Genomic DNA, 12,002 nt, shown 5'->3' with positions numbered 1-12,002 from the left:
TTGTCATTTTTCTTTCTTTCTATTAAAAAAATATTGCCCTGGCTTATTTGGAAATATCTTAAAAATCATCCTATCTCTTACCAACGCCAATACATTTAGAAATTCTCTTGTGTCAAAATGTAGCAGAGTCCGGACATACGGATAGATTTCTTCCTCAGGGGAAGCTTCTGCTGAATGCAGGCGAATTAGAAATTCAAAAACCTGCAAGTTGAAAAAATGCTGGTTATTTTCTCACCTTGCAAAGTATCTTTCCGAAGCAATGTTTCTCATTTGGATAAACCGAAGACAGGTTGAATTCAGTTTAAATTGCCCTTATGTTATATGTTTACCTTTAAATCCTCTCTCAGCTAGTATTACAGACTTTAATGATAGTGTGTAGGCTCTCTCCTATGATGGGCAAAAGTTCCTGTCCCAGGTGAATCTTCACCTGCAAGTTGTCTTCAGTGCATTTTAACACAAGGTATAGAGAATAAAACCACCTTGAAAACAGACCAACCTGGTTTTTAACCAAGGGAACAAGATCTTCAGGGATGTCACCCAACGGGTAGGCACGACCTGCTAGACAACAGCTAGAAGAAAAGAATGAGAACAGATCTGGTGATTTGTAAAGGCATAACTTTCAAGAAACAAACTGTTTTTCAACCCTGAGATACTAATGATGAGGAACAGATTAGCTAAGCCTCATAACCCAACTTACAGAAACAGCCTAATGGCACCATTGAACTCTGACTTACCTGCTGAAAGCCTGATGTTCTCAGAGACTCTAGGAATGGTGATTAAAGACAGAGAATGAACGGGGCCAATAAAAGTCTGGACAATGTGTGCAACAGGACAAGTCTTCAGGGAGAGTTAGAATCTGAAGAGAAACCCACACTACAGTTTTACATGAAAACCAGACCTTCTCTGTGACTAATTTGCCTTGTGGGCTGAATGATTACAAATGCTTTCTGAGGGCATCTTCCCTTTTCCTGTCATTTGGGGTGGGGGCAAATTTTAAATGTCTTTGAACAAGTCATCAATTCTCAATGTTAGGCAGAGACGAGACACCAGCATATTCTCAAGAGTTCAAAGGACAGATGATGAAGCACTAGGTGAATGCTGCATTTGTTCTTCTACACTGAAGACTCAATGAAACAAATGCAAAACAGGCCTCAGAGTTAACTCACATTAGATAGGAGCTATGACATTCTGGAAGGTTCTGCCATCTTCCTGTCCTCCTGCTAACCAGCTATCTATCTGAAAGTTCTATGAGCACTCAATTCGGAGCCATCACAGTCCATCAGGCATGAACTCTGCTCTAGGAGCCAGGAGATAAACATCCTACCTTTTACCTCTGTCATCAACTTTTTCGTGACATAAAAAAACATATATTCCAGGGTAGTTGCTTGTAAAATACTCTACATCAGTGTTTCCCAACCTCAGCCCTATTGATATTTGGGGCCAGATACTTCTTTTTTATAATTATTCATTTATTTGAAAGGCACAGCATCAGAGTGAGAGAATGAGCCATCTGCTGGCTCATTCCTCAAACGGCCACACAGCAGGGGTTGGTCCAGGCCAAAGCCAGGCACCCAAAATTACATCTGGGTTTCCTACATGGCAAGTGCCCAAGTATTTTGGCCATCATCTGCTGTTTTTCCAGCACATTACTAGGGAACCAGATTGAAACACAAAGCCAGGACTTGGACCAACACTCTGTTCTGGGATGCTGGCATCCTGCTAAACCATATATTCTTCATTGTGGGGGAAACCCTGTGCACAGCAGCATGCTAAGGCAGCATCCCTGGCCTCTGAGTAGTTGATACTAGTGGTGTCTGTCCCATAGCTGCTCTCCAGGTGTCAACACTGAACACAGCTGTAGACAATGCCTAATATGTTTGAGGGGCCAGAGATAAAATTATACATGGTTGAAAACCATTGCTTTACATAAAAGAACTCTGAAACATGAAAAGCATTCTGTAGAAACAATAGAATAGTATCTCTAAAAACATAGGGGAAAAATACAGAGGGAACATGCACACAAATAAATAAGTAAAAATCTCTTACCTAATATATACGAGAAGCTTGTTGCCCATAATAACTTGCTCATCTAAGGTAGAAAGAAAAGTATGGTCAAAAACTCTATCCTCAAGATCTTTTCAGAAATATAATCTTTATGTGGAAACAAAAATTAAAAGTTGCTACTTAAGGTAAGGTAAATATATTCCCAAATAACTTAAGACTGATGTAATAACACTTCATTGTCTTTTGAAATTCCATTAAATTCTTTTCACAAAATCAGTCTGAGTTATTTAAGGATGCACGTAGAAGGAAGAGGTCCGTGGGCAGAGACCTATGCATTGTTGACTTCCCTTCTAAACCAGGGCCAGGGAAAGGTGAATGATGCCCCAACAAATTGTAGATCACGGCCCATTAATCAAGACTGAGGCATAACCATAAGTCTTCTCATCTGCAACATGGACTTTCACCACGCCTGATGCTCTGGGGCCCAGAAGGCCACTCTTCCCTAACTTTAGGGTCCTTTCAAAAAGGCAGTAAGACCGGCCGGCGCTGTGGCTTAACAGGCTAATCCTCCGCCTTGCGGCGCCGGCACACCGGGTTCTAGTCCCGGTTAGGGCGCCAGATTCTATCCCGGTTGCCCCTCTTCCAGGCCAGCTCTCTGCTATGGCCCGGGAAGGCAGTGGAGGATGACCCAAGTGCTTGGGCCCTGCACCTGCATGGGAGACCAGGAGAAGCACCTGGCTCCTGGCTTCGGATCAGCGCGATGCGTCGGCTGCAGTGGCCATTGGAGGGTGAACCAATGGCAAAAAGGAAGACCTTTCTCTCTGAAGACCTTTCTCTCTGTCTCTCTCTCTCACTATCCACTCTGCCTGTCCAAAAAAAAAAAAAAAAAAGACAATAAGACCAAGTTTTAAGACAAGGGAAACATAGAATGGGATAGGAGGATTAATAGGATGAAATGATCAGAAATGCTTATAGTGTGCAGATCACAGAAATTTGTAGTTGGTAATAATGAAATGTATTTTTGGTACCTGAACAATGGATATAATGCAAGCCAGTCTACTGGCTACTTTTACCAGGAATGCTTTTTTTTTTTTTTTTTTGCCAGCTTTAGATTCGTCTATTAAAAAGATTTTCACTAAATATGTTCTCATTTTTAAAAAAAAGATTTACTTATTGAATGGCAGAGCAACACAGAGGGTAAGAGAGAAGACTTCCATTTGCTGGTCCACTAATCCTTTTCAAATGCTCTAATGCAAATGAACTCGAATTGCTCAAAGTTATATGAATAATTATATTTTGCTTCAATTACAAATGTTATTTAATCCAACTTAACTAGTATGACACATGGCAGCAATCACCTTTGTGGTATAGCAAGTTCATGCTCATTGGTTAGATAAAATACCTTTATTGCTAGAAATCTCAGGTAGAATGTACCTGGCTCATGGTTCCTAGAGAGTTCAACATTCCTATCTCCATGATTCATGACTACAAGTTTCTTAAGAGCAGGGAGTCTGTGCTAGCTCTGTATTCCCAGCATCTGGCACACAAGTAGGTGATTAGTAAATGTAGATTGACCTGCACTGACATTGTACTTAATTTTCTACAACTTTTCTCTCCCTGAAATCTTCTTTTAGACAAATTTCGGTCGTAAAAGTTCAACAATTCAATTTGGATTTATCAATACTGAACTCTACTTGCATGTATAGATATGTCTGTAAAAGGCAATTCTCAAGTATGTTTTACCAAGAGGAGGCTCAGGGCCACAATAGGTATGAGGGACTAAGACAGTCCAAAAATGACTCTCCTTGCCCCAGCCTTTACACAAATCTGCAAATCCAGGGGACAGTACAAAATCTAACAAGTTACTGAAGAGTGAAGGAAAGCATACAAATCTGGCAGGGAGTCAGTCACCTGGGAGAGGGCCACACCTTTCTCCTCCAGGGCCTTTCCCTGCATGAACTACTCGGCAGCACATACAAAGTGGGGAGACAACTAGAAAAGTGAAGCTGGACAGCATCAGTGTGGAAGAGAAATGGACAATTCCACAAAGGAAATGGTTTAAGAAGAGATCTTTAAATTGCCCACATCTGTGATTGATGCAGGAAAAAAAAAAAAAAAAAAAAAAAAACTCAAAGCAGTCAGTCAAAGGCAGAAAATCAGAAAGACCAGAATTCCCTCCTTGAGGACACTGGAGGGTAAAGAGAAGCAGACGGGCCCTGGCGGGCAGTTCTCTCGGCATGGAGGAGTGAAGACAGAGCAGCACAGGTGAACTGCATCCCCTGTAACTTTTTGCCTGAAACTAAGTGCAGTCGGCTTGGCATGCACAGTCGAGGCGGGGCACACATGGGGAAAACAGGGATCTCTCTGGGCAGAGTGACTAAGAGAAGCTAGGAAGCATAAATAGCTAAAAGATTGGCAAAATCCTGCAAAGAGCCAGGGTGGGATGACCAAGTCTTTCCTCATCATTGTCTGACCCAAGTATCACCCACATGAATCAAAATCAAAGCAGATCAGCTAAAGACAAGTGATCTGAAGAGAGACTGAAGCTGACAAGAGAAACAGAGCTTAAAATTCAAGCCTAGCAATCTATGCCCTGGGCGCCATCCCAGGTTCTAGCCCCTTCTGCCGTGGCTCGAAGTCAGGTGACCCCATGGCCTAACCACCGGTGTCAGCTCCATCCCCACCCTAATGGGATTCGCTGCTCCTATTTCCTTGCCTGCCCTCGCAAAGTTTTAAGAAGACCTGTTCCTGAACAAGTGGCTCTCTCAATCTCTTTCTCTCACTGTCTCTTAATCTCTCTTACTCTCTCCTTCTTCCACTTTTCCTTCTTTGACTCTTTCCTCTGGTCTGCCATGTTTCCTCCAATAAAACTTTTCCTTTAAAAAAAATCAAGCTTAGTCAAGAAAATCATCTGGTAAAACAGAAGATAACAACATTTATTGGAGGGGCTGGCGCCGTGGTGCACTGGGTTAATCGTCCGCCTGCAGTGCTGGCATCCCATATGGGTGCCGGTTCTAGTCCTGGTTGCTCCTCTTCCAGTCCAGCTCTCTGCTATGGCCTGGGATAGCAGTAGAAGATGGCCCAAGTGCTTGGGCCCCTGCACCAGCATGGGAGACCAGGATGAAGCACCTAGCTCCTGGCTTCAGATCAGTGCAGCTCCAGCCGTTACGGCCAACTGGGGAGTGAACCAACAGAAGGAAGACCTTTTTCTCTCTGTCTGTAACTCTACCTGTCAAAGTAATTTAAAAAATCTATTAAAAAACATTTATTAGAGAAAAACAACAGAATCCAGAAATCTCCACAATGGAACACTACAGAATATAATTCAAAATCACTCAGCATATGAAGAACAGAGGAGCTAAGCCTCATTCTTCTTAAGATAAAATCAATCAAACTCCATCCTAACATGGAACAAAATGTTAAGACAAGGATTTTAAAGCAACTACTGCAACAAAACATGTTTAATGTACAAAAATTCAAGAAATGAAGAGTTGCAGCAGAAAAACAAATCATAAAGAACTAAATGGAAATTAGATTGAAAAATATGGAGACAGCACTGTGGCTAGTGGGTTAAACTGCCTTCTATAGCGCTGGCATCCCATATGGGCAACAGTTCATGTCCTGGCAGCTCCACTGCCAAGGACATATGGAATTCTTAATAGATCTTGGATACTAATCCTTTATTAGCTGCACAGTTTGCAAATATTTTCTCCCATTCTGTTGGCTGTCTCTTCACTTTGTAGAGTGTTTCCCTCACAGTGCAGCAGCTTCTTAGCTCGATTTAATTCCATTTGTCTATTTTTTATTTTACTGTCTGTGCTTCTAGGGTCTTTTTCAAGAAATCTTTGCCTATACCAATGTATAGGCAAACTTGATGTTTTCCTCTAGTAATTTGATGGTATCAGATTGTAAATTTAGATCCTGATCCATTTAGAGTTGATCTTTGTATAAGGTGTAAGGTGGGTCTTATTCTGCATGCATAGATCCAGTTATCCCAGAACCATTTGTGAGGACAGTGTCCCTTCTCCAGGGATTGATATAAGTTTCTTGTTGAAGATAAGTTGGTTGAAGATGTGTAGATTAATTTCTGGGTTTTCTAGTCTGTTCCATCAGTCTACTTGTCTAATTCTGTACCAGTACCAGGCTCAAAAAGACAAAAATCATATGTTTTCTCTGATATGTAGCAGTTGATACAGAATACAAAAAATGTACAGGAATTAAATGGACATCTTGTGATATGATTGTTGATTTTAGCCCTTGTTTACACTCCTGTGGAGCTATGGCCTTCCTACTTTTTATTTGTTGAATATTATCATTAGTGGAGAATTAAGCCTGTGATTATGGAGGGGACTGAAGTTATATCTTTGCAAAAATTAAAGGAAGAAAAAAAGAAAGGAAAGAAGGAGAGGGACTAAGGAAGGTGAGGGAGAGGAAGGGAGGTATGGTTAACATTTTAAAATTATACCTATGGAATACAGGATATCTGTTCTATTTAGCTTAATAAAATTTAAAAAAATCAACATGCAAAAATAAATTTGTTTTCTATACAATTACAATGAGAAGGAAAAATAAATAAAATGAAGGGCAAAACGTCATTTATAATAGCATCAAAATAAATAAAATACTTAGGAACAGATTTAACAAATGAAATATATGACTTATACATTGAAAACTGAAAAATATTCTTGAAGGAATTAAAGAAGACCTAAGTGCATGGAAAGCTATTTCGTGTTCATGGTTTGGGCAACATAGTAATGTAGTAATGTTAAGACAGAAATACCCCTTGAGTCGACCTATAGATTCAAGGCAATCACTAAAATCTCAGCGGCCTTTTCTATACATATTAGGAAAGCATATTTATTTTGAGACCAAAATAAATAGAGAAACATCAAAGTCACAGGGTAGAAGTCTCAATTTTGTTAAGATAGTGATTCCTCCAAAATTAATCTGGAGTCAACGCAATCTTAAACTTCTAACAAGCATTTTAAAAGAAACTGATGAGCTGATTTTAATGTTTATATGGAAAGGCAAAGGGCCTAGACTATATAAACCAATTTTGAAAACAAATAAACCAAAAAAGTTGGAGGACTTCAGGTACCTGATTTTAAGGCTTGCTATAAAGTTACACAAAAACCAAGACATTATATTACTGGCAGTATAAATAGAATAGAGAATCTGGAAACAGACCCATAGTTAATAGTTAGCTGACTTTTGACAAAGACATTAGGTAGGGGCTGTTGCTGTAGTGCACGGGGTTAAGCCACCATATGCAGTGCCGGCATGTCATGCGGACACCAGTTTGTATCCTGGCTGCTCTGCTTCCAATCCAGCTCCCTGCTAATGGATTGAGAAAGCAGAGGAAGATAGTCCAAGTGCTTGGGCCCCTGCACCCAGAAGACCTAGAAGAAGCTCCTGGTTCCCGGCATCAGTGTGGCCCAGCCCTGCCTGTTGAAGCCATTTAGGGAGTGAACCAGCATATGGAAGACCTCTCTCTCTGTCTCTCCCCCCTCTCTCTAACTCTGCCTTTCAAACAAAATAAAATAAATCTTTAAAAAAAAAAAAAAAAAAGATGATGATGACACTGGGTAATTCAATAGAGACAAGACAATCTCATCCATAAAGAGTACAAGAACGGCCAGTGCCACGACTCACTAGGATAATCCTCTGCCTATGGCACCGGCACCCGGGTTCTAGTCCCCATTGGGGGGTTGGATTCTGTCCCAGTTGCTCCTCTTCCAGTCCAGCTCTCTGCTGTGGCCTGGGAAGGCAGTGGAGGATGGCCCAACTTCTTGGGCCCTGCACCCGCATGGGAGACCAGGAGGAAGCACCTGGCTCCTGGCTTCAGATGGGTGCAGCATGCCAGCCGTAGTGGCCATTTTGGGGGGGGGGGTGAACCAATGGAAGGAAAACCTTTCTCTCTGTCAGTCTCTCTCACTGTCTAACTCTGCCTGTCCAAAAAAAAAAAAAAAAAAAAAACCAACAACTCAACAAGATACAATTATATACCCATTAGAATGGCTAAAGTTTACAAAAATGTTTTAAAAGGCTGACAGTATCAAGTACTTGCAAGGATGTGAAGCCACTGGAACTTGCATATATTGCTGACAGAAATGCAAAATGGCACAATCATTTCTGAAAGTGCATACAGCAATACTTTATAGATCAAAACACAGATTTACCACACAGTCTGGTCTTCCAATCCTAGATATCTGCCCAAGAAAAATGAACACAAATGTCCACGGAAACTGGTCATAGCTAGAGGTCAGAAATGGGGGTAAATCAACATGATGGGTACTTATGGTGATGAAGTCATTCTGTATCTTGACTTTCTCAATGGGATATCCAGTTGAATTGAACTTATTTTTCTAAGATGTTTTCATTGAAGACATTGGGTAAAGAACATATAGCAGATATGTATCATTTCCTACAACTGTATGTTAATCTATAATATTCTCACAATTTTAAAAAATGTCATTGCATTATTCCTAATAGTGCCAAACTGGAAATAACTCAAATGTCCATCAACTGGTAAATGGATACAATACAGGATATTTAACCAATGCAAAATCATTCAGAAGGGAAAGGCAGCAAAACATTAACAAATGTAACATGATGAATCTCAGAAACATTATGCTAAGTGAACACCAAAGATTAGATGTTGTATAACTCCATTTACATAAAATGTAGTGACAAAGTAAATCAGTAATTTCCTGGAAGTGGGATTATGGGGAAAGGATCAAGTACAAAAGGGCAGGAGAAAACATTTTAGCATGAGAAAGTATAGTCTCTCCGTCATTTGATTATGGTGGTGGTAAAGTGATTACATATGATTACCAAAATTCACACTGTACACATAAGCACCCGTAAATTTCATAACATTTAAGTTATATCTTAAAATACAAAAGACAGGAAACATTAAAGTTTAGAAAATTAATACCTGTAAGTGTTTTTCCTGCATTCAGAGGAGGAGCAATGACTTTGAAAAGTTTCTGCATTAAAATTAAAAGGAAAACAATCACCATATTTTCAAGAGATATTTTTAAAAACATAATCAAACTTTGTATGCTATTAATAACACTTCTCTGATGGAAACAGTTGTTTGCTGTTGAGACTAAACATAAAGGCTAAGGTATATATGAATTGTGTATAACGATCACTAAGAAACAATTGTCATATTCCTCACAGAAAGAAACCATTTAATAAATACCAATTACATGAAAGTCTATGTTGAACATACAGTTTTTAATAAAATATATCCCTAGATTCTTAAAATAACTTTATTCTTTAAAAGACAGTAAGCAAATGAAGGGAGTGTTATCTTACCAAAGTGATTACTTTAAACTGAAAATATCTAAACAATCAGAGAAGTCACAGAAAGAAACAATAAGCAGAAACTTCCCAAAATACAGCTACCATGGCCCTCCCTCAAAGGGAGGTTCCCAGGAGGCAGGTTCCTATTTGGAAGACCCTTAGCACCAGAAAGTACACATTCACCTGCTGGTTAGCATCAAAAAGCCCAACAGAACTAACCCTGCCCCCACCTTTACCTCTGACTGTTCAGCTATTCATAATGAATCTCCAGTCAACCTACACAGGATTGTTTAACTTTCAGTCCCCCTCTCCCCTAGCTCACCCCCAACACTGGGACCTAAGTTGGTAAAGGAAAAGTTTTTCCTCCCAACATAAGGCACTGTTTTTAAAATTAAGGAAAGTTTTCAGAAGCTATGGTAGTCATCTCAAATGTGATGACACTGTCTTTCATTCTGGAAAATCTAGAACATTTCAAAGGACAAGATATCTCTTCTTAATTCAGATCTCTTTTAAGTATTAAAACAGCTAAATGTTACATTAAAAAGTGATTTCCTTAAACAGAGAATTATAAAGGAGGAATCACAGGATACACTTCACCTCCTACTTCTTAAGTCTACAAATGACCATTTAATAACACACCAAGCTCCTGCTGAAAACCATTAAACTCAAAACTACTCTGAACATACACAGAACAACCTCAATAACCCAAAACTCCTCTTGATATGTTTAAGTACTTACATAAATGTACCCAGATTGTGAAGAAAAAAAAAAAAAAAAAAACAGATTGAAGAAAAACAAAAAAAAACCAAATCCAGATTGAGGGGAGGAAAAAAAATGTAAAACAAAAATTTCCAAAAAAAATTACAATACAGCAGCAACATAGGATGCTTCATATTAAAATCTGTTTTGGGGGCTGGTGCTGTGGCACAGTGGGTTAACGACCTGGCCTTAAGTGCCAGCATCCCATGTGGGCACTGGTTCAAGACCCGGCTGCTCCACTTCTGATCCAGCTCTCTGCTGTGGCCTGGGAAAGCAGTAGAAGATGGTCCAAGACCTTGGGCCCCTGCACCCGAGTGGGAGACCTGGAAGAAGGTCCTGGCTCCTGGCTTCAGATCAGCGCAGTTCAGGCCGTTATGGCCAATTGGGGAGTGAACCAGCAGATGGAAATCTCTCTCTGTCTCTCTGCATCTCCTCTCTCTGTGTATCTCTGACTTTCGAATAAATAAATAAATCTGTTTTGAAGGAAACAAGAAACCGCCTTAAATCTTCCTGACTGTGGGTTAGCGGCAGCACAGAGAATATTTTTTGCATGCAGACGAGAAGGCAGCTGTAAGGTGTTCAAGGCCAAACAATTCTGACTTGACATACATACTATCAGAGTCTAAACCTGAGGAGAAGGGGCACACACTCATTGCAGAAACTGATCAACAGAAGTGGCTGGCTTTGTGGCACAGCAGGTTAAACCGCTGCCTACAACACCAGCATCCCCTATTAGCACTGGTTCGAGTCCCAGCTCCTCCACTTCCAAACCAGTGGATGGAAGATCTGTCTCTCCTTCACTCTCTCTCTCTCTGTAACTCTGGCTTTCAAATAAATAAATAATTCAATGAATGAATCTTTAAAAGAGAGACAGAGGGAGGTAGAGAGACTATTATTGATTCCAGGGTCCTAGTCCAAGGTAGCGCAGACTTCAGCTGAAAAAAAAAAAAATTTTTTTTTTTGACAGGCAGAGTGGACAGTGAGAGAGAGAGACAGAGAAAAAGGTCTTCCTTTTGCTGTTGGTTCACCCTCCAATGGCCATTGCGGCCAGTGCACTGCACTGATCCGAAGGCAGGAGCCAGGTGCTTCTCCTGGTCTCCCATGGAGTACAGGGCCCAAACACTTGGGCCATCCTCCACTGCACTCCCGGGCCATAGCAGAGAAATGGCCTGGAAGATGGGCAACCGGGACAGAATCCGGCACCCTGGCCGGGACTAGAACCTGGTGTGCCAGCGCTGTAGGCGGAGGATTAGCCTATTCAGCCGCAGCGCCAGCCTCAGCTGAATCTTGTTCCATCTCCACTTCTGTCTATGCCTTCCAGCCAGACCCCCAGGAACTCACTGGAGCTGGAAAAGTGTGGTTTGTGTCTCATTGGAGCAAGAGATTATGGACATCACAGGGGAACCACTAACACAGCTCCATAGGAAGGTTTTGGAAAGAATTTGTTGTGGGATTAGAGCTCCTGTTAGATTCAAGGCAAGAGTTCAGGGAAATGGGGCTTTGCTGAGGGGGGGAATTCACGCTGTTCCCCTCTGCTGATGTCATCCTCATAGCAGAGCACTGTAATGTCTGAAGTCAAGGTCCCTGTGCACAGTGCTGAGGCAGAAAACATAGGCATCCCAGGGCGGCAGGAGGTCAAGTTTGTTAACTCACTGGTGGCCGCAGGCCTTCCCTCCAGGCTTTGCCTCTTTCTCCCAGCCCTGAAGAGGCCCTTTATTTTATATAAAATAAATTTCTTATGCCCTTTTTCAAAGTTACTATAGCATTCCTAGGAGAAAAAAAAACTTAAAGTCTCACAGACAAGCATTACTTTTATCTATTGTTCCCTGAGATTTAAATAGCTACTTAGGCACATAAAAAGGAAAGCAGTGGCAGAAAGTATAAAATTAATGACTAGTTAAAAGTCCAGAGTTAAAAAGGGTACACAA

The 12,002-nt window shown here is 40.9% G+C and overlaps 1 protein-coding gene across 2 annotated transcripts in view; it reads right to left on the bottom strand.

Moving 5' to 3' along the window:
* Nucleotides 1-12,002, bottom strand: part of VPS8 (VPS8 subunit of CORVET complex) — a 258,685-nt gene that overhangs the window by 131,635 nt on the left and 115,048 nt on the right. For both annotated transcript variants that reach the window (XM_062210810.1, XM_062210812.1), the window contains exons 24-27: nt 8,942-8,993; nt 2,047-2,089; nt 497-569; nt 82-201 (exon numbers count right to left, since the gene is read on the bottom strand). In XM_062210810.1, coding sequence (XP_062066794.1) covers nt 82-201; nt 497-569; nt 2,047-2,089; nt 8,942-8,993 — 288 coding nt within the window. The remainder of the gene's footprint in view (nt 1-81; nt 202-496; nt 570-2,046; nt 2,090-8,941; nt 8,994-12,002) is intronic.

The sequence above is a fragment of the Lepus europaeus genome, chromosome 2, assembly GCF_033115175.1.
Source record: "Lepus europaeus isolate LE1 chromosome 2, mLepTim1.pri, whole genome shotgun sequence".
Lineage (NCBI taxonomy): Eukaryota > Metazoa > Chordata > Mammalia > Lagomorpha > Leporidae > Lepus > Lepus europaeus.
The sequence above is the reverse complement of the archived record's forward strand: the minus strand, read 5'-3'. Positions and strand labels throughout refer to the sequence as shown.